General features: G+C 38.8%; 3 protein-coding genes across 3 annotated transcripts; 1 reads left to right on the top strand and 2 right to left on the bottom strand.

The window, feature by feature from the left end:
* Window positions 1-2,614: 2,614 nt before the first annotated feature.
* LOC122654815 (ultraviolet-B receptor UVR8) lies at window positions 2,615-8,653 on the bottom strand. Its single transcript, XM_043849073.1, has 5 exons — window positions 8,514-8,653; window positions 8,219-8,419; window positions 4,574-4,609; window positions 4,358-4,470; window positions 2,615-4,231 (listed from the first exon to the last, which is right to left on the bottom strand). The coding sequence occupies exons 1-5, from the start codon at window positions 8,608-8,610 to the stop codon at window positions 2,906-2,908; spliced, it is 1,773 nt and encodes a 590-aa protein (XP_043705008.1). The 5' UTR covers window positions 8,611-8,653; the 3' UTR covers window positions 2,615-2,905.
* Window positions 8,654-12,568: 3,915 nt separating this feature from the next.
* Window positions 12,569-13,125, top strand: LOC122654817 (cysteine-rich and transmembrane domain-containing protein WIH2-like). Its single transcript, XM_043849074.1, has 3 exons — window positions 12,569-12,616; window positions 12,726-12,897; window positions 13,035-13,125. Exons 1-3 carry the CDS (start codon window positions 12,598-12,600, stop codon window positions 13,078-13,080), a joined length of 237 nt encoding a protein of 78 aa, XP_043705009.1. The 5' UTR covers window positions 12,569-12,597; the 3' UTR covers window positions 13,081-13,125.
* Window positions 13,126-14,783: 1,658 nt separating this feature from the next.
* On the bottom strand, window positions 14,784-17,298 carry LOC122654814 (CASP-like protein 3A1). Its single transcript, XM_043849072.1, has 3 exons — window positions 16,970-17,298; window positions 16,564-16,699; window positions 14,784-15,176 (listed from the first exon to the last, which is right to left on the bottom strand). Exons 1-3 carry the CDS (start codon window positions 17,248-17,250, stop codon window positions 14,961-14,963), a joined length of 633 nt encoding a protein of 210 aa, XP_043705007.1. The 5' UTR covers window positions 17,251-17,298; the 3' UTR covers window positions 14,784-14,960.
* Window positions 17,299-19,571: the final 2,273 nt, after the last annotated feature.

The following is a 19,571-nucleotide window of genomic DNA, read 5'->3' as shown; positions in this document are numbered from 1 at the left end:
GGAGAAGAACAAGAGAAGGGCTAAGAAGGAATTCATAGAGGAATTGAAGGTCTTGGAAGAAGAACTTGGAGACAAGGCTTACTTTGGAGGTGACAATTTTGGGTTCGTGGATTTAAGTTTTGTGCCCTTCTACACCTGGTTTTTTTCTTTTCGAGGAGGCAGATCCCGTCCAATTTCAGGGTTTTAAAACTTGATCATTGTGTTGATAGTATTTTATTCTTTTATTAGGTAATAATTAGTTCATAGAGTAAGAATTCATGTGGCCAACCACATTTAGTTGGAATAAGGCGTTTTTTGTTGTTGTTGGTATTATTAGGTAAGTAATAGCTCATGCAACCCCTTCCTGTTCATTTTTGCTTATGGCTCGAGTTTGATTCGAGTAAGGAGACAATTATAATTCTTAATTACTTAAATATTTGTCTCATATGGCATGACAATTGGATACATGTGTTGAAAATGTGTCCATCAAATCCAAATTTTACTATGTGAAAAAGGGAAAAGACTGGGTATTCTAGTAGTATACCGTAAGCTAGCACCCTATGTGTCTATCTTTCTCTTCCTCCTTTTGAGGGGTAAGAGAGTCATTTCAAATGGGGGGGAAGAGAGAGAGAGAGAGAGACACACACACACACACATAAGGTGCTAACTTACGGTGTACCGCTAGCATACTCATCCCTCTCCCTTTGAAAAATTAAATAATTTTTATGTGTGCTATATATTTAACGGGTTATGGTTGTCTTTAGATTTTTATCTAACACATTCTCAAGTAGGGATAGGGCCAAACATCCTATTCAAATGGTCATCACATCATGTGTTTCTAGGAATGGTGATTCTAGGGTACATACGTGAGTACACATCTAATGTGTATTGAACAAAATCATGTGAGAGTCTCACATGTATTATTGCCAACTATTGATGAACGAGATTATCTTTTCCCTTGAGACTTTGGTGTAATCCTTGCAGGATCCCTCGGGCCAAAACCTATTGTAATCCTTGTAAGATACCTCAGGCCTTTGGTGCCAATATTTCCCCTCTAACACCATCACTCAAAGCAACACAATGAGACTGAGAATTGAGCAGAATAACATAAACCCATCTACAGTGATGATTAGAGTGGTTGAAACAATAGAGAAATCCATAAGCAAAGAAAGATCAGTAGCTCATTTATAAATAAAATGAATCGTCTCATGAGGTGAAGGTTGGATTGTTTTAAAAATACATCTATTTCGTTGATTCCAGACTCCAGATACCATACATAGTGATAGCTGAAATAGTAAAAGTTCGATGTAGAGCCATAATAGCAAAGAAGAGGAAACCAGTAAAGACTCAAAGCCTCACAAATGGACTCAACCTGCAGGTGTTCTGCACAGCAACGGCCCAACTATCCATATATGTTTTGAGAATGAACATGAGAAAAACAGATGCAATTCATACTCATTCGACGATTCACAGAAGGGGCAAGAGGGAGCAATGGAAACAACTTTACTCAATTTGTCATGAGTAGGAAGACCATCCACAGACATTCTTTAAAAAGAGGCAAAGCTTTAACTTTCACAAATACTTCCAGACTTTGGGTCTACGATATCTATAAACTCCTCTCAGATTTTGCTTATTAACAAAACTCATGACCAACCTGAGAGGAAAACCAAATATTCATAGAATTTGAAGGGAAAATTGGAACATTACAGATAAGCTTCCCAAAAAGTAGGAGGAAACATAAAGAAACCAGATTGACATTCCACTTATGAATCAACATTAATTCATGAACGAATTGAAAACGATTTGTCGAATGATACTCATGGGGAACTCGATGGGAATTAATCATGGTTTCATTTCCATATGATGAGATAGTGAAAGAAAAGGAAAATTACTTCGACAAATAATTTACAACGTCCAACACGGTCATGGCTTTCAAATTTCAAAACAACGTCCAACTATAGCCGAGCCCAATCCCAGTTCCTACTGTTCTAGAGCAAGCAATTCATACATTGTTTCTAGGTTTCAGGCAGAATGTCGCAGATTCCAGCCAATTCCGGCTAAATCAGCTAGACTCAATTCGGATACCAATTCCTTGTTTTAAAACCCGACTCTCAAAGGAATTTATTATGTGGTTTTGTAATGGTTATTTAATAGTAGGAGGAATGTAGTGCTAAACCTCAAGCTGAAAATTTGCTTTATGTTTATGATCTGGATATTTAAAGTATGTATTATTAGGTAACAATAACATAAGTAAGAACCACAGTTTTGGAAAGCAAGGGATGCAAGCTATGAAGGATCAGACAATGCCCTGAGAGGCTATTGACTTTTCATGGATGTGTAACAAACTCTAAAATTCTGTCTGTTTCTTGCCTTGCTTTAATTCAACTAATGTGATGGGGATGTAATTGGTCCAATGGTTGGAATTCACTGATCTTGCTGACCATCTCCTGATAACATGATATGAAGGGTCCGGCTCAAATAAATTCATGGAACAAATTTAGAGTTAAAAAGATAAATTGGAACACATTTGTCTGCTAAAGGATGCGTTAGGGTTATCACCAAGCGACTTCTTCTCAATCATACATTCTAACATAGAGGTTAACGCTAGAAGTATCAATCATCAAAGAATTTAAATGAACAAAGTGGATCCAACTGAGTAAACAACACTTCAATTTGCACAAATCAAATGATTAACAAAACCTGATGAATATGAGTACAATAAGTGCATCTCTTACTTAACAGGCAGAGACCAACAAGCTCAAATTGTGACCACCATAGCACATTATGTACCCCTGTAAAATTTATCTCAAGAACTCAAGCATATGTGGAGAAAATGCTCAGCAATCTCATATATGTACAGTGGCAAGCAACTATGAGGAATGCAAGATATGCTGCAGTCTCATGAAGATATAGACACATCTGATAATTATTCTACATGGGTACCTGGTTTCCCATAGTTTGAATAATGGAGACACTCCCTGATCATTTCCTGGATCTTTCTTTTCATCAGCTTATCCTTCACACCAGCCAACATTTTTTGATAGAACGTTTCTAACCTGGTAAGCTTCCAATCTTCAGCCGACTCCAGCATGTTCTCCCATTCCTTGGCAATGTCAAAAATACCTGTACTCTGCAGTGATTGTGGAAGATCTTGCTCCTCGAAAGGTTTACCAAAGATAGAACCATGTAGAATGCTGGCATATTTTTCCATGAGATTCAATTTTGATCGGAGGAGCTGCACCTCCTCCATAGCAGAGGACAATTTTTTCTCCAACTCTGTTGCTATTTCTGCTTCCTGGCCCCCAACCTTTTCTTTCCCACTTTCTTTGTCCAAGCATTCCTTGAAATCCTCATCCAGTGGTGGCCACATCACAACAGTGGGAACATAGCTGTCAACCATGCTACCTCTTCCGAGAACACCGCTCCATCCTCTACCCCATGACCAGAGCTTATATCCATCATGGGAAACAAGAACAATATGGGCAGCTCCACATGCAACTTGTACTGGCCTTGCAAACTTAGACCCATACCTCAGAGGAGAGAGTGCATCCCCTGTATCGGTTCCAGTAAAGCTGGCATCTGGGCAAAGGCCAAGACCCTTTTCCATCCCCCATGACCAAACATCTCCAGCTGAAGAAACAACACAAGTGTGAAATAAGCCACAACTAATAGAAGTCAACGACACATTTTGTGGCAAATCTTTCACAGGTTCTGGTAAGCACACACTCTTGGTGGTTCCATGCCCCAGCTGCCCATTATCCCCAAGGCCAAATGTCCAGCATGTACTTTTTTTCTCTTGCCCAGCAATACTGAGGTCAGAGGAATCGACCATGTCACTTTGTATCCTTTTGTGTGCGAGTACAGCAGTATGAAATGCCCCACATGCAACCTCATACACTTCCCAAGGGGACTCCAGGTTAAAAGTCTCCACGATTGCAGGACGAGATCTGCTCTCCTTGTCCCCCAAACCCAACTGGCCATGGTTATTGTTACCCCAAGAGTAGCATATGAGATTGTTTCCTGTAAATGTTTCTCCTGCACTAACAAAGGCTATAATATGTTCATTTCCACATGCCACCTTAACAACAGTGTGGCCATGGAAATCCCATACAGGTGATGGTGTTGGATGGCTAGAAAGAATAAACTCTCCATCAGATATTTTGCTCAGCTGAGGACAGTTTCCCCACATCCAGAGGGCCCCCAGAATATCAATTGCCAGAGACATCATTCCTCCAGCTTTGATACATCGAACCTAGCAGGAAATAAAAATTGTCAGTAAAGTTTTAGTCACAAAAGTATCATATGCTGTAAAATCTTAGTTTGCTTTGTTCGCAACTCACAATAAATGAAAAAAAAAAATTATCCGCCAAATGCTTACCTTCAAAAGTGTCTTACTGTTTGCATTTGATTCATCTGGAACACCCAACTCAAGGAACTGCTCTAAGAAACAGGGAACCATAGAATTTTCCACATTTAAACCAAGCTGGCCATCCAAGTAGCAGTCAAGGTCTAACAAAGGAGGCAGCTTTGACAGAAAAAGAGCATATACCTCCATAGGCCAAAATGATGAAAAGCTATGTTAAATAAAGGATACAGACATTATAGCCCCAGCACCAAACTGAGCCATCATCTACCATTGGAAAAGCAAGGATCAAATGTTTGAAATTGACACAATAATGCATGCAAAGAACCCAGTATGAAGAAAATAAATAGGAAACAAATAACTTATCTATTTAGAAATTAACAATATTGCAGGGAAAGATTGACCCTTTCTGGTTATCGAATGGCAAATCAGCAAAATATTTCCATCATTCTATCTGAATGCTTCATATTCATTTGAACAAATCCTACATGAACACTCTAGGCCATCCTCTAGACTCAAACCCGTGCCTACACATAATCAGCCCAGTTTTTACCATTGTGCCAAGTGAGAGCACCTAAATAGTACTGATTCAGAATGCAAACCATTTATTGGAGTTTCAAGACATGCAAACCTTTGGATTTCTGGGAGCTCGTGTTCAAAAATCTTAGCCAAAACTTTTAAAAATCATGAACATTTGTTATTCAGACCATAGAGTGGATTGTAGGAACAGGACTTCTGTAGCCAACTAGAAGTTACCAGGTTAAGGCTTAGTTATGTTCACAAGTTATAAACAGATAGACTTTTGCACTTGTGCCTTATTTTTTATTTCATGATATTCACCCTGTAGAGAGAGAGAGAAGAGTAAGAATGATGTAGATCAATGAATGAAGAAGAAAAGGACCAAAACAGAATTTGGGAAGAATATTGTTCACGTGGTTACTGCTCACATAGACCTAGTGTGGGCCCCATAGAAGATAGCATCATAGCAAGGGAAGGAAGATTTATTTGCTAGTTTAGTTTAGTTTCTGTTTACTTAAGTTTCTATTTTTGTAATCATTGCTAGGTTGGAGTTTCTATTTCGTAGTCATAAGTTAGATTTTAGTTAGTTTCTATTTCTGTCTTGAAGAGATTTTAGACTAGGTTTTATTAGATCATAGTTATCAAGGCGACGCAATGGCGTCCAGGCTCCTTGGTCGCCTTGGGCGCCTAGGCGGGCGCCTTCCTGCCATGGCGGTGTCACCTTGATTTTTGACACTCTACACACCATGGCCGCCTTCCCGCCTTGATAACTATGTATTAGATAGCTAAGAACATGTTTCCTTCCCATTACTACTTTCTAATTTGTAAAGTTTCTAGAAGAGAGATCTTAGGATAGAAGTAGTTTCTACTTTTGAAGTTCCCAAGTAATAGTTGCTATACTATTTAATAAAGAGAAGGGGTTGGACAAAGACTATGATGTGAGTTTAAGAAAAAATAAAGCTTTGTTTTCGCTGTGTGATTCAATGTGGTGAGATGACAATGGTGAGATACTAAGGTCTGTGAAAGACAGACCAAGGCCATAGGTGAGAGGCCTTGGTCTTTTCCCTTCTTCTTCCTCCATCGATTTCTTTACTTGCTATTTTAGTTACCAGCAAAAACCATCATCTGAGAGGTATTCAAAGCACTGTTCTGCAGTTCCATTGTTGCTGTTTAGTCATTAGAAGATTGTTTTACATATTCTTCATCAGAATCTGGCTTTGAAGACTTCCTACAGACCTGTGGCACCTACTGTACTGTGTGCTGGAACAGCATCTGTGATTGGTGATTATCTTCCCATCCAAACGGTAACAGTGGATCATCTTTTGGTATGTTGATACCACCACCCTAGGCCTCCTTCGATAAAATTCCTTGATCATTCAATGGCCAGATTCTCCTAATGTACTGAGTTTCTAATCTTGGACCTTACTATTTTGGAGTTGATCTCATATTTGTGATCTAGCAATCAACCTTGGCTGGAATTTTGAAAAGTGCATCCACCCAAGGCCTTTAACCTTCGACTGGAATGATCTGCCTATCTGAGTGTGTTAGTTACTAATTTAGTAACTCATTACATTTTCGGGGTTTATAAGAGCCCCTGTTCTTCCGACAGTATAGACTGTTGTACTGTTCTATTATCCTGTGCCATAAGATTATCATAGAGGTGTGTTTCAGATCCTTAAGTGTCTTGTCTGTCCTAGACGATATTGGTAGCCTATTGTTTGGGTGAGTTCTATTATCCTGCTGCGGGAACCAAATGATAAAGCCTATTGTTTTGCCAGTATCTATGATCCTACTGTAGGTTAGGACATCATTGACCTAACCCTACATTAGAGAATGAAAAGGTTTATAGATGACTTCAGCTCCATATTGTTTCTTACATCAGTTTTTTCTTACTTTCGCCATAAAGAAGCATGAACTACTGGAAAGTGAAGACAAAGAGTGATCTAATTTTACTTCATGGCTTCAGTAACTATCGGGAGAACTTATCTTAAGAATCCAAATATTCACCGAGAAATCCACGTAAGACATAGGAAAATAAGGACAAAGTTAAATGATAGAAACATAGAAATTTTATCAAACTAGACAATATGATGGTCCACACTTATGGCTTCCTTTAAAAATAGACCTAAACCTAGTCATATATTTCAAATCCATTTAACACACATAGCTGACAATGTATTGACAGGAGTTTTCTCAATTCAAAATCCAAAGGTTTCACAATTGGATGCAAATGCAGAAGGCTTCACTGAATCATGATCGACAAGTAAAAGAACAGAAATAAGGAACCCAATAACAAGGAAGTAACTGAGTGCTAACTTTGAAGAAATTAATGAACTCCAAAGTCCAAATACAACAGATAGCATTCTTACGCATTTAGAGAAACATCCTATATGACAAGTCATGAACTACACCATTTTAAGACCTTTGGGGATGCTGCTTGTCAATCAATATTATTATAGGATGTTCACAGTCACACTGAGAACCTTTTCAGACATGCCTAGAACACATTACTAGAACTAAACAGATTTCTTATTTACATGCCAAATTGCCAACACACTGGGTAAAGGTGAGACAAGAAGGATGGACTTTGCAAAAGAAAGCATGCCCTTAATCATTTATATCATTATGTGCCAAGGGAATAACACAGTCAGCAAAATTCGGTAGTAAATTGATTTCTCACTAGCACTTATATGAAATATTTTTGAAAATTTTATCGGACCCTGCCATCAAGATACCTGGTGAGAGCCATCACCAAACATCAACGTTCCTCCAAGTATAGGCTTAAGTATCGATGGTTTATAGGTGGATCAGAAATAGAGGCACTATGTATGCATAATTGTGATCGTATAATGCGCTCTTTCCATGTCACAAGAGGTTTTGCAGTTTAGAGTTAGGGGACTGAGAAGAAATGAGAAGCCTTGTTGAAACTAGAAATGAGAAGTACGACCCAAGTAATAGACCAATTTAATAGCTTAGCAAGATGGGTTGAGTCTCAACCACCAGAATCAACTTTCAGTAACATCAGCTTTTGCTTCCATGTTAGAAAGTGAAGAAAGATTAGCAATTTTTTTTTTTGCACTTCATTTCCAACCAACACCCCATTGAAAACTTTCCTTTTTCTTCTTTCATTTCATTCACTCCAGTTCATTTTGGGAATGGATTTTTGTTTTTCAGTTCTCTTTTAACCAAAAGGAGAGAAAATATACATATAAAGGAGAATTGCTGGACCGATGTCCCTGAACTTTCCTCCTCTACCTACGAATTGCTCTTGACAATAACGACTTAGGCAATCAATCAAATGGTTCCGTCATAAACAATGGAAAACAGTGACTGCAATACTAAGTATATGATCTGAACCTTCTAAAGCGAGACTGTGATAAGCACCAGCTGCGATTTCAACGAACTTGGGCCTCTCCCGCACAACAGATTTCTCTGCGCAGAGCTTCATTTTAGTCGATATATCGAACTCGATTCGAACCGGAAGAAGCTCATCGTTATCCTTGCCCGTCCCCAGCCGCCCGAATGTTCCCCTTCCCCACGAGTATACAGACCCATCTCCTGCAAGTATCGATGCAAGAATAATATGATGGAAAATTGGGAATTAATACCAAAAATAAATTGAAGAACCTTTCTGGACGGTAGAAGAGAATACCGGCAAGGGCAAGATTATGGGCTTCTCCAGCAGCAATCGCTACGACCTTGTGAGATAATTGGCCGGAATATATGGTTTTCTCGGCACAATCCTCCATTTCTCTCTGCGGAAGGGGATAGATACACTTACTGTTCGTCTCTGTTAGTTCTAGTCTACCACTTCACTGGATGACCACCCCGCCCCATACAAAATGTAAAGTTCCCTTGATGGATTCCCCTGTGCTCTGTCCGGGAGTCTGGCCTATGCCAGCAGTCCCATGACTCCATGAGTCTATCTTTCTCTTCTTCATGTGAAAAGACATTTCTGATCCCTTATTTTAAAGAGGAGAGAGATAGACACAAGAGAGTAATGGGCGTAAACAACACTCCTGTACAGAAAATTGCTTCCCTAAAAATATTTTAACTAATGGGAGTCGATAGATGTATGAAGAAACGAAAAAAGAACATCGTCCAGTCACATGGATTCCGCTCCCACACATAGGAGTGCGCGGCCGAGTATAATTACCTTCCCACCTCTCTTAAAATAAAAAATATCATCCATGTTGATGCCCCTCCAGCCTCTACACATGCTCATTAGCCTTCATGTTGGTGCAGGGGTTACACCACCAGGCAGCGATCTCTTGCCCATAAAAAAATGGATGGTGTATTTTGTCCATAGCACTAGCACTCCACGAGTCTATCTCTCTCCTCCTCCATTAGGTGCAGAGATGTATTTCACAGGGGACAGGGGATGAGATAAATAGACACAGGGGGCTTTGCACATAAAACATTTTCCCACATAGAAAATCTAGATGTTACCATGAGTATTGAAGTATAAAATTACATTATTTGTTACAGGGCACTGAATGGATACATCCTTGAAAGTGGACCAAATTCTATCAAACTTCATGATGTATTTTTTTGGGAGAAGATTCCCCATAATGACTGTGGGACGAATCTCCCTTGCCCAATCAGTCAGGTTTTGAGAAATGGTTTTGTCAATAAAGAGACCTACATGGTTAGGGAGGAATGAGAATGTTAGTGGGGCTCATATGGTTAAAATGCAAGTGGACATAAGAAAGCATCCCCACACTGTAAGAATTTTTTTTTTTTTTCTCATTTTTCAAAGGATAAATTTATTTGTAACCTCTCTTACATACCTTTGCCTTCAGGATGTTTCAACTTTAAGGTTGAAGATAATTCACGTAATTTTACATTGGAAACTAAGAATCCCCCAAATTAATCCTTAATGTGAGGTTTTTGGTTAATTATCATTACTCTTTTATGAAAAACACCCAGGTTCAAGATCACATTGTAAGTTCACTCATGTTTTGATCAATGTGCTCATCCTTCCGGCATCAAGGGAGCAGTTGTTTCTGCTGTCACTTTTGAGAAATGAAAAAGAATGCAGGATTCATTTATAGGCAAGGGCATTTTAAGGATTCCAAGACTTGATTGTAAGATAATTTCCAAATTTAGTGATTTTACTACATTTATCCCTCCATCAAAGTGAATGCAACTTATGCTAAAGGGCAACTTATGTAGATTACAAATGTTGTTTATATTGTTTGATTATTTATGCTAATCTGACTGTACTTAATGTCGATCATGTTCATGTACGTGCATGAAAACTTTTGACTACTTTCAATTAATAAAATCTAGATTTTGTTTATGAAAAAAATAAAAATAAAAAAATTGTTGTTTCTTTGGAAAGGCAAGACGCCTTCTAATTGCAATTCAATTGGAAACTGTGCCTGCAACCCTTAAAAAAATGGAATCATGTGCTCAAACATAATTTTCCCTAAGACTGCATTTTGAATGCTTTCCAAAATATTGTTAGGAGGAAAAATTGAAAACAAAAAATGAAATAATTTTAGTGACTTGATCATGTTTTATGATCAAACTACTGAGAGAAAGGAATAACCTTTAGAAATGGTTGCACTTCATTGTCTGTGTTGCCATCGTGGCAATAGAAAATTGAGAGAGAATCTATACACAGATGCATCATTTTTGCCACATGGAATAGTGCCATGGCAATTCTAAGGGTTGAATATATATGGAATGGTGTGGAATTGTGGAAGAGTGACGTAATAAATTTTAGAATCTAATTCAATTAAATACCCTTCGAAGTATTGTATTTGTGTTGGAACTTTGGATATGAGCATAGAATCTTAGGTCTACTAATCCATAAAATTTGGGCCTAATTAAACTGCCACGTGACAAATATTTAAGATTTGCCAAGAGATTCTTGTCAAGGTAAGCTGCTTGGGAAAATGTTTCCCTAATTTTCAATTAAAAAAAAATACTTAATTGGTCCAAGAAATTTGCCACATGGCATGTTGAATGGAACCCAAATTTTGTTGATAGGTAGGCCTTAATGTCCCCTACTGACAAATCAAATTTTAGCATAAATGAACCAAGTAAAAAAATGGAGCATTCAAAATCTAGGAATATGGGAAATTGTACAACAATGGTGTGAGTATTGTAGGAATATACATGGGGATGTACACCAATCCATGAGGGAATGAGGGATATTGGATCAAATTTGAACTTGAAATTTGACAAATGGCCTACTGTGTATCCATGGTTGAAATTACCACATCATTTGCCACATGGCAAAACTGTGTACTACAAAATTAAGTTTATCTTGACAAGCCCTAAAGTGGTATTTTTTTTTTTTTTTATCGTTGCAAATTGATAAGCTAAAATAAGGCCCAAACCAAATACAAACCTGGTCAATACCAAATAAAAAGCAGAACCAAAATCGAACCATGTTGTTTCGGTTTTGATTTGGAAAAGAGGTTCCTATTCAATTTCGATTTCCACATGTTATATCTTAAACAAAGATGGCACAAATTTTCAGCAAACATCAATTCCCTCCCACCTAAAATATAAATAAATAAAGGACCAAGTTTTCCCACATCTACCTTCAAGGGAGAATCTGTTGATCAATGATGGTGTAAACTGTTGAAAGGTATCGTGCGCAAGGACCCTCGGATGGTGGCTGACCCTTCATTGTACGGTGAAGGAAAATTTCCCCCAAAAATAAATATAAAAGTAGCTCGAGGCTCAAAGGAGTCAACCTACCCTAGTGCATTCCTTCTTTGTTGGGCCATGCCAAATCAGACTGCCCATGCATCCCCAAGAAACTTTTGTAGGATTTACATGAGGTAATGTCAGAAAGGGAGAATGTTTTCTGTGCCAAGGTGCAGGTTGCATTTAGACACATGGGGGTGGGTGAAATGACCACCCTACCCCCTCTAAATGGGGGGCCTATGTGTCTAGGGCAAACTGCGATGCGGCACAAAGAACATCAGCTCTATCAAAAATTATGTTTTCCTTAATGGGATTATTAAAGTTATGTGGAGTTCAGATCCTCTTCAATGACGATTTACCACCCGAGTCGATAACGTTATTGAAGAAGAACTATTTTTAAAATTAAAAAATAGCTTATAACCCTATTCTCCATTGCTAATGTAAACGCTGTCATCTAACCGTCGACAGAGTCACTTAACCAAACCACGTATATTCTCCTGCTTCCCACTCCAGAGACCCCTCACCTCCTCTTCCCTGCAACCTTATCTCCACAAGAGGGAAGAGAACACGTTTACGCCACGTTATCAAAAAATGAAGGGAAAGCACAAGAAGGGAACATTTATTATGGACACGTGTCACTGTCGAAGAGAAGGCGAACCAGCAACGGCTCCTGAAAAGTGAAAACACGTGTTCATTTCCTTATGGTCACAGCAGGTTCCTTACTCAGCCTGTGATCCTTTGACTCACCATCACCGTCTTACGTTGTGTTTCCTTTTATACATACGAACTAATTTTACGCGTTTTACATTCGCCGCTTCTTCCTAGTAAGCCTCCTCTGCTTAGGAAACCAAACCACTCCCCCCCACCTTTCGATCCTTCCTAAGGACTTCCTTCCTTCTTCACCATCTTATAAATAACCCTTCGAAGACCCATAACTCTTATTCACTTCATCTGCTCTCATCTCATCTCATCTCATCTCATCTCATCTCTCTGAAACTATTTGCCACAATTCGCAGCTATTCTTCTCTGTATTCATCCATTTTCATTTATTACTAGTCTATAACAAGAACATGGCTCAGCAATCTGCAGGTAAATTATCACTAGATTTTGATCTGGTTTTTATTTATTAAGTTACTCTTTTGAGGGATTATGATTTTGATCATCTGTTTTATGGTGTTCTTGTGTTTACGATCAGCAGTGTCTTACCCACCACAAGGACAGGGATACCCTCAGGGAGGACCTTATGTTGTAGCTCCACCACCTGCTGGTTATCCTACCAAGGATGGCTATGGCTATGGCTATGGTTATCAACAGCAAGCTGGTGCTCCAGCTAAAACCAAGAGCAAGGGTGATGGATTCTGGAAGGGATGGTTAGTATTTCTTGATAATTAGAGATTTCCTTCCATTTTTCGTTCTCCTTTTTTGTTAAAACTTGTTTTCCTTTTGACACTTAAATACTGTATTTTCTTATCCACTTTGTTTTGTTTCTTTTGGGTTTGCTTTGCAGTTGCGCTGCCTTGTGTTGCTGCTGTATGTTCGATATGTGCACTTGAGGGACTGATCATGAGAAGATAGAATTTGGCTCCGCAGTTATTTGTTCATTCGTTTTTTGTTTTTTTTTTAAATATCCATTTTAGGGGTTGTTCTTATTTGGTTGAGGAACAGAGTCGGTTATATCCTTCACTGTGTTCCTCCCTTTCGGACTTTGTATTCTTTTAACTTAGTGATGTTATATAATATATGATTGGATTTATTTGGCAACAAGCTCTCTTTTGGATGCTTTTTTATTTTTTTATTTTTAAAGTACCAAGAGAGAAGGACAGGTAGGAGTTTCCTTATTTGAGGAAATGATCCGAGTCAGAGCAGGGTGGTCATTTCTGCCTCCTAATTGAGGAACTTGGGAAATGGAACTGCCCAAGAAACGATAATGATCTGAATTTTTATCACCTGCGGTTCTTCTGCCTGGTACGGTTTCTAGTGCCTCTAATAAAAGGGGGTGGATCCCACCCGGGCAGTGTTTTCAGTCAAGTAGGTGGAATGGTCATTTCAGCTCTCCCTATGAGAGGAACCGCACGCATAACCGTACCAATCAACGAACCTCAGGGGATAGCGACTCATAATGATCCACACGTATATGATATTGATACGTAGTAGTTTCGATCTAAGAGAGGGTAAAATAGTCACAAAACAATATCAATATTTTGCAAGGTAAAACGGTCTGATCCAATCTGATATGACCAATCCTTGTCCATATTTTTTTGTTGGGCTTATCCTACTCAAAGGCCCACAGGCCAACTATAAGCTAAGGGGGTAAGGCTAAGACAAGCCAACGGGAAGGGGAGAGAGGGGTGCCTTTTTGGCACAATGCCTCCAACCAACCGACCTAGCAGCTGTTTGCATCCGTGTCCATATTGGCATCTGCTGAAATGAGTAGTTTTCCCATGGACAAAAATGGAAGCGGCCAGGATTATGAAATCGACTTTTCTGGTTTTTCCTATTGGAGAATTCTCAATATCTGCCAAGGTTTTGGTAATTGGTATCGGGGATTAGCCAATACCATATGGATTGGCTTGTATCGGCCTGGATCAGACAATTCCCAACCCATGCGCGGCCAGGAATTGGTATTAATTCCAGCCGATACCAATACGAATTGGTATCAACCCCTACGTACCAATATCAATACGAACAAACCAAAATCGATTCCTTGAACTATGATTTCTGCTTTTTGGACAACCAAAGAGAGCCTTGGGTAATAATTGAAGCACCTATAGCTCAATTTACACTCAGTAGTTAGCTTAGTTGTGTTGCTGTGCTAAGTCAGAGGGGCCAGTCAGTAGGTAGGAAGAATTTTTCCGGTCATGGCAAAGCCTTTCGTTATGATCAACTGAACAACTGAACCCATTTGGGCTTTCGCTCAAGGGGAATGAATCATGTAAGACAGGTTTCTTTTGGAACAGATTTCAGGCAAATTCTGGCTACAGGGCACTCTTTTCATCCTAATAGCACCAAATATTGAAACTTGGGTTCCTCTAGAAATCTAAACCCTTTTCTTAGTCTTCCAAGTAATACATTATTTACTTGTATTTACTGTAGCTAAATCAACGGGTAATCTTTAACATGGGAGAAGCCAAACCAATGTCTTGTAGCTCTGATAACTTAATCACAATCACTCTCAGCAATGTGATCTTAGAAATATGAACACTGTTTATCCTAGCATTTGGACAGTTCCGGTATGTAGGTATGCATATTTTCATGCGCATTACAAATAAACGGGCTGATGTTCTTCACAGAGGATACAAATAACAGAGATTATATTTACTAGCATATGTACCCGGTCTAACCATTTTCTGGAGACAAACAAAGAAAAAAGGCATTATTAAACTATAATTTTCTTACGGGTACATAATATCAGATATTTATTGTTTGATGAAATTCAGAACTTAGAGAGCCAGACCACATCAAGAATGGTAGAGATCGCAAGCACGATGCAGCTCAAGAAACCAAAGGCTATTGACAAGGCAATGTGTTCACAGAAGCGATGTAGTGGCTTACAGAAGTCTGGGAGAGGTGTATGCCTGATTCCAGTTCGGTTCAGATTGGTCACTCCAGATGCAGCTGATGCTGCACTCATCATTGCATATGCAAAGACCTGCAGTAAGTAAATGTGATCAGTTAATAAAGAGAGCCCTCAATTCCTGCTGTAGGTTCTGTGTCACATGCATACTACTCTTTGCTTACCACATTTTAATCCAACTAGCTACTATACTCAATACACTTGTGACTCAAAACCTACCTTGGACAAATTGAAACTTCTATACTTGCCCATCAATTCATTTCTAGCTAGAGATGGTTGTTGGAACAAGTCTTGTATCAGAGAATTCAACTACTATGGATCCAATAAGAAGCATCATATGTCATACAAAATTCAAATGCCTGTAGAATGTAGCCAAAGGAAGAACATCCTCAATATATACCAATGAAATTGGTATAGTCTTTCATAGAAATAGAGAGAATTACACAGTGATTGTTACAACCAAAACTATGCCAAAGCCGATCCTAAACATGATGTAGCATTTGTACAGACAATTGGTATTACAGAGATCTCCTTCCCTTGACTAATCAATGTGCCAAGACTTAAGCTAAGCAATGTTAGATGATTATTAGCAACCCCTAAAATTTTGGGCCCTGAACATCTGAACCATGTAACATTCACCCGTCGTGTATGCATATCAAGTTAAAAAGATCATTGGTACCCATTTTCTACTGTCCTGTGGATCTCAAACATAAAATTCCAATATAAATCTTTTGAAATGTAATGATGCTGATTTAGATCCCAAGACCTATATCAAATCCCAAGCTCTCTTTCTTAGTGCAATTGTCCTGTTCCTACCATGGGAATATCTTTCTCTCTCTCTTGTGTTATATCTCTTGTTTCGGATATCAAACCGGATGATATCATATATGAAGAAAGTGATTGTTGATGTTGGTAGACTAAACAGTCATTTCTTTCTGTGACAGACCACATAACCCAACCAAATCCGGGTTTTTTTTAGACTCCACTCACCCCACCCAACCCTTTTGGATCATCAGTTTGTTTGGAAACTAAGCTAACCCCAAAAATGCCCCTTCATGTAAAGATTGTGAATTACAGGTTGTTCCATCAACTGAAATACAAAATGGGAAACTCGTGTTTATGTCTTGTTTACGTGTGGGAATCAAAGCATTTAATTTCTTTCTGTTTGAAATTAAAGTTCCATTTGAATTTCGTTTGGTCCTTCCAAAACTGCTCACTACAATCCATCAAAAACCAACTAAAGTTTCCAATATTTACCAATATGTCCACAATAACAGATTAATTTACCGACATTACCCATTCATTACAGGCTTACATCTAAGACCATGAACCCTGTTCATTGCCAACGCCACGGTGAAACTCCGGCGAGATTACGAGAAGCAGGAAAAGCCATTGATCATTCTTTCTGGCTGTAACAGAAGAAAAATAGCAAAAACTGTGAAAGAAAGAGGACTGGGTTTACCTGATCGCCCGCGAAAATAAGCCAAGCGTGATTCCGTGAAGGAATTACCGGCAACTTCTTGTACAGCTTAGACATGCTGAGAAGCAGTTGCAGCAGCGAATGGGCGGCGACAGCTGCTGACATTCCGAGCAGATATCTATACAGAATCCAGAAAGATGTGAGGAGCAGGCGAAGAGAAAATACATCGTTACTCATAATTTCAAATTTTCACAGTTAAGAGCGTTTTGCCGTTGGTTTAACTTAAAATCCCCTAAAATCCACGACTGAAAGAGGAAATGGATTCCATGACTGCAATAGATAAAATCTCAGTTCAGCTAAAGAGAAATACTTAAGTAAATCGTTCACGGGTCTGTTCTGTTTCTTCAAATTCCAAGAGAGAGACGCATGTGATGGTGAATAAACTTACTCAAAGGAGTGAGCGAAGGACCACTTGGAGTAGACGGGGAAGCTGAAGCCGTAGATAGAGACATTGGCCGATTGCTTAGCCGAAGCCATGAAACACAGAGAGATTAAAGAAGAAAGAAGACAAAGGAAGCGCAGGATGGTGTGAGCCATGTCAGTCTTGAGTCGAGCTCTGTGATCAGACCCCGAAACAAGAGGCCCACTCATGGTAGCACTCTCCGTTGCAAACTTAGCTTCCGGCATCTGGATCCCACCCTCCGATGGGCTTTTCCGGCCGTTCGTCATTTCCCACCGCCAAGTATGAACAGAAACACAAACCCAAACACTGGAAATCTGAAACACTCACAAACGCACCCTCTTCCACTTGTTTGTTATTTGTACGAATTTGTTAATGCTTGGAAGAAGAAGAAGAGGAAGAAATGGCGCAGGCTTTTAAAGGAGGTATGGAGGTAGCACTTAGCAGGCATTGGAACCGTATGGTCCATCGTTTTGTGGACTCGTGTCGAAGAGAGGTGGGGGGGCTTCAGACGAGTTCAGAGTGTTCAGACCAGAATCGTGGCCCGTGACTCAACAGTTAAAAGAGCTCTGTATACATACCCATGGAAATGATGCTTTATTTGTTAGTTTGTTTCAAACTTATCCGTCTTTTCAGGCTTCAGGGTCTTGCGGTTCTCGCTCTCGGGAAGGAATCTCTTTACCTTCTCTGTCTTCCTCTGTCTCCCTCTGCTCTGCGTTGAACCTTTGACCTGATAGTCCAAGATAGATTCCAAGTTCGAACCCAAGCATGGCTCGTGATCTCGATATCCGCTGGATCGGATTGTATCGAGATCGTTCAAACTCGGCCAAATATGACATTTTTGTATCTGGTTTTTTATAAAAAAAAAAAAAAAATTTTAATATTTTTACTCCTGCCCGTATAACTGGAAAGAATCAGTATCGGGATTGGTTTCGGTTGATCCGATCCGATACCTCAAACCATGAATCCAAGAGCAAGGTTCAAAATCCAGGTATCGGAATTGGTATCGGTCATGGGCGAAACCTTTATGGATCAGGATCAGATCGATACAAATCGATCAGGTTCGGTCAAAAAACCCCCAATGTCGTTTTTTTTTATGGATCGGGTCATGTATCAACCATAGTTGGTGGGTGTTGAGATCTCTAGATCGGATCAGCCAATATTATTTGGATTGGATCAATCAATATCGGTTGGTATCGAACAAGATAATATAAAAGAATTACCGATCCAACCGATATCGGCTGATCCAATCCGAGATTACGAACCATACCCAAGAGTGTGATTGATGGGGATTGGATTTAATTGAGTTGGAGCGGAATCAGGGTTTTAAAACTTGGAATTGGCCAAAAGCCAAGCTCCGATTTTGGCTGATTCGGAGTGACCGATTAGTTTTGCATCTCTAAGGTTAGGGTAAAATCTGGCCGATTTCTGATTGATTCTTGTTGATCGAGTTCGAAGTTGGCTGAGACCGATCCGGATTTCGATTCTACTCTTTAAAACCCTGAGTTGTATGGAGCACTCAATTTTATAGTATCGGTTGATACATTAAATATCGTGATCAATGCAATCAATCATGTAGGTACCAATCAAGTATCGATATCAAGTACCGGTGTTACCAAAATATATCGGTTGATATGATACCGACATCTACATCCATGCTTACAAGTTACAACACATTCTAGACCTAGAAATTAAAGTTTTAGAGTCCGGCGATTTTGTTAGACGTCCACGTCCACGTCTAAAACAAAATCTCTTAACCTTTAGACTCCATTTAGAAAGAAGTAAAGTGAAAGGAAATGAAACTAAAACAAAACTGAAGTGGAACTTTTGTAACATTACCAGTAGTCATCATGGAATTAACTCAGAAAGCATTCTAGATTTAGCAATCAAGTTTTAGAGTCCGTTTTAGGTTTTAAGCTTTTAGATGTGAACATCCAAAACCAAATCTTTCACCTCAAGACTCCATTTAGTTGGAAGTAAAGTGAATTAATGGAACTCAAACAAAACTAAAATGGAAATGGAAGCTTTTGTAATAATTATCTATAATAATCATGGGACAAACTGAATTACGTTTTTATATCTATTAATTTAGTTTTAGAATCTAGATGTCCAGAAAATTTTCTCGACTAGCACGTAGTTTAGCCTAATAATGAAGAGAGATCCAACGTTTATCGGAATATTAGTAGATGGGCATGGATATTATACCAATACAAAAAAGGCATTTGATTGAATTTGGGGTTGAAATTTTATATAGCCAATCCAAACCATTTTCATTTATCCAATAGTAAAAAATTAACAAAGCATCATACCATTTTGCGTAAGCTTTATTTTAATTTTTCAATCAAGTTCTCTATCTTTGAATAGAAAAAAAAAAAAAAAGAGTCCATTTGAAAAATTGTAACCATCGGATTTGATATGATTCTACGTTAACTACACAATCATGATTATAAAAATTATGTATAAATTTTTCTGAAATAATTTCGCTTCTTTTCATTTCCTTTACTTACAACAGTCCAAAAAATATAAACAAATGATGAAAATACAATAAGAAATTCTACATAGAGAAGTTGATCTCTGAGAAAAAATTTCA

This window comes from Telopea speciosissima, chromosome 3 (genome assembly GCF_018873765.1).
Source record: "Telopea speciosissima isolate NSW1024214 ecotype Mountain lineage chromosome 3, Tspe_v1, whole genome shotgun sequence".
Taxonomy (NCBI): Eukaryota; Viridiplantae; Streptophyta; class Magnoliopsida; order Proteales; family Proteaceae; genus Telopea; species Telopea speciosissima.
The sequence above is the reverse complement of the archived record's forward strand: the minus strand, read 5'-3'. Positions and strand labels throughout refer to the sequence as shown.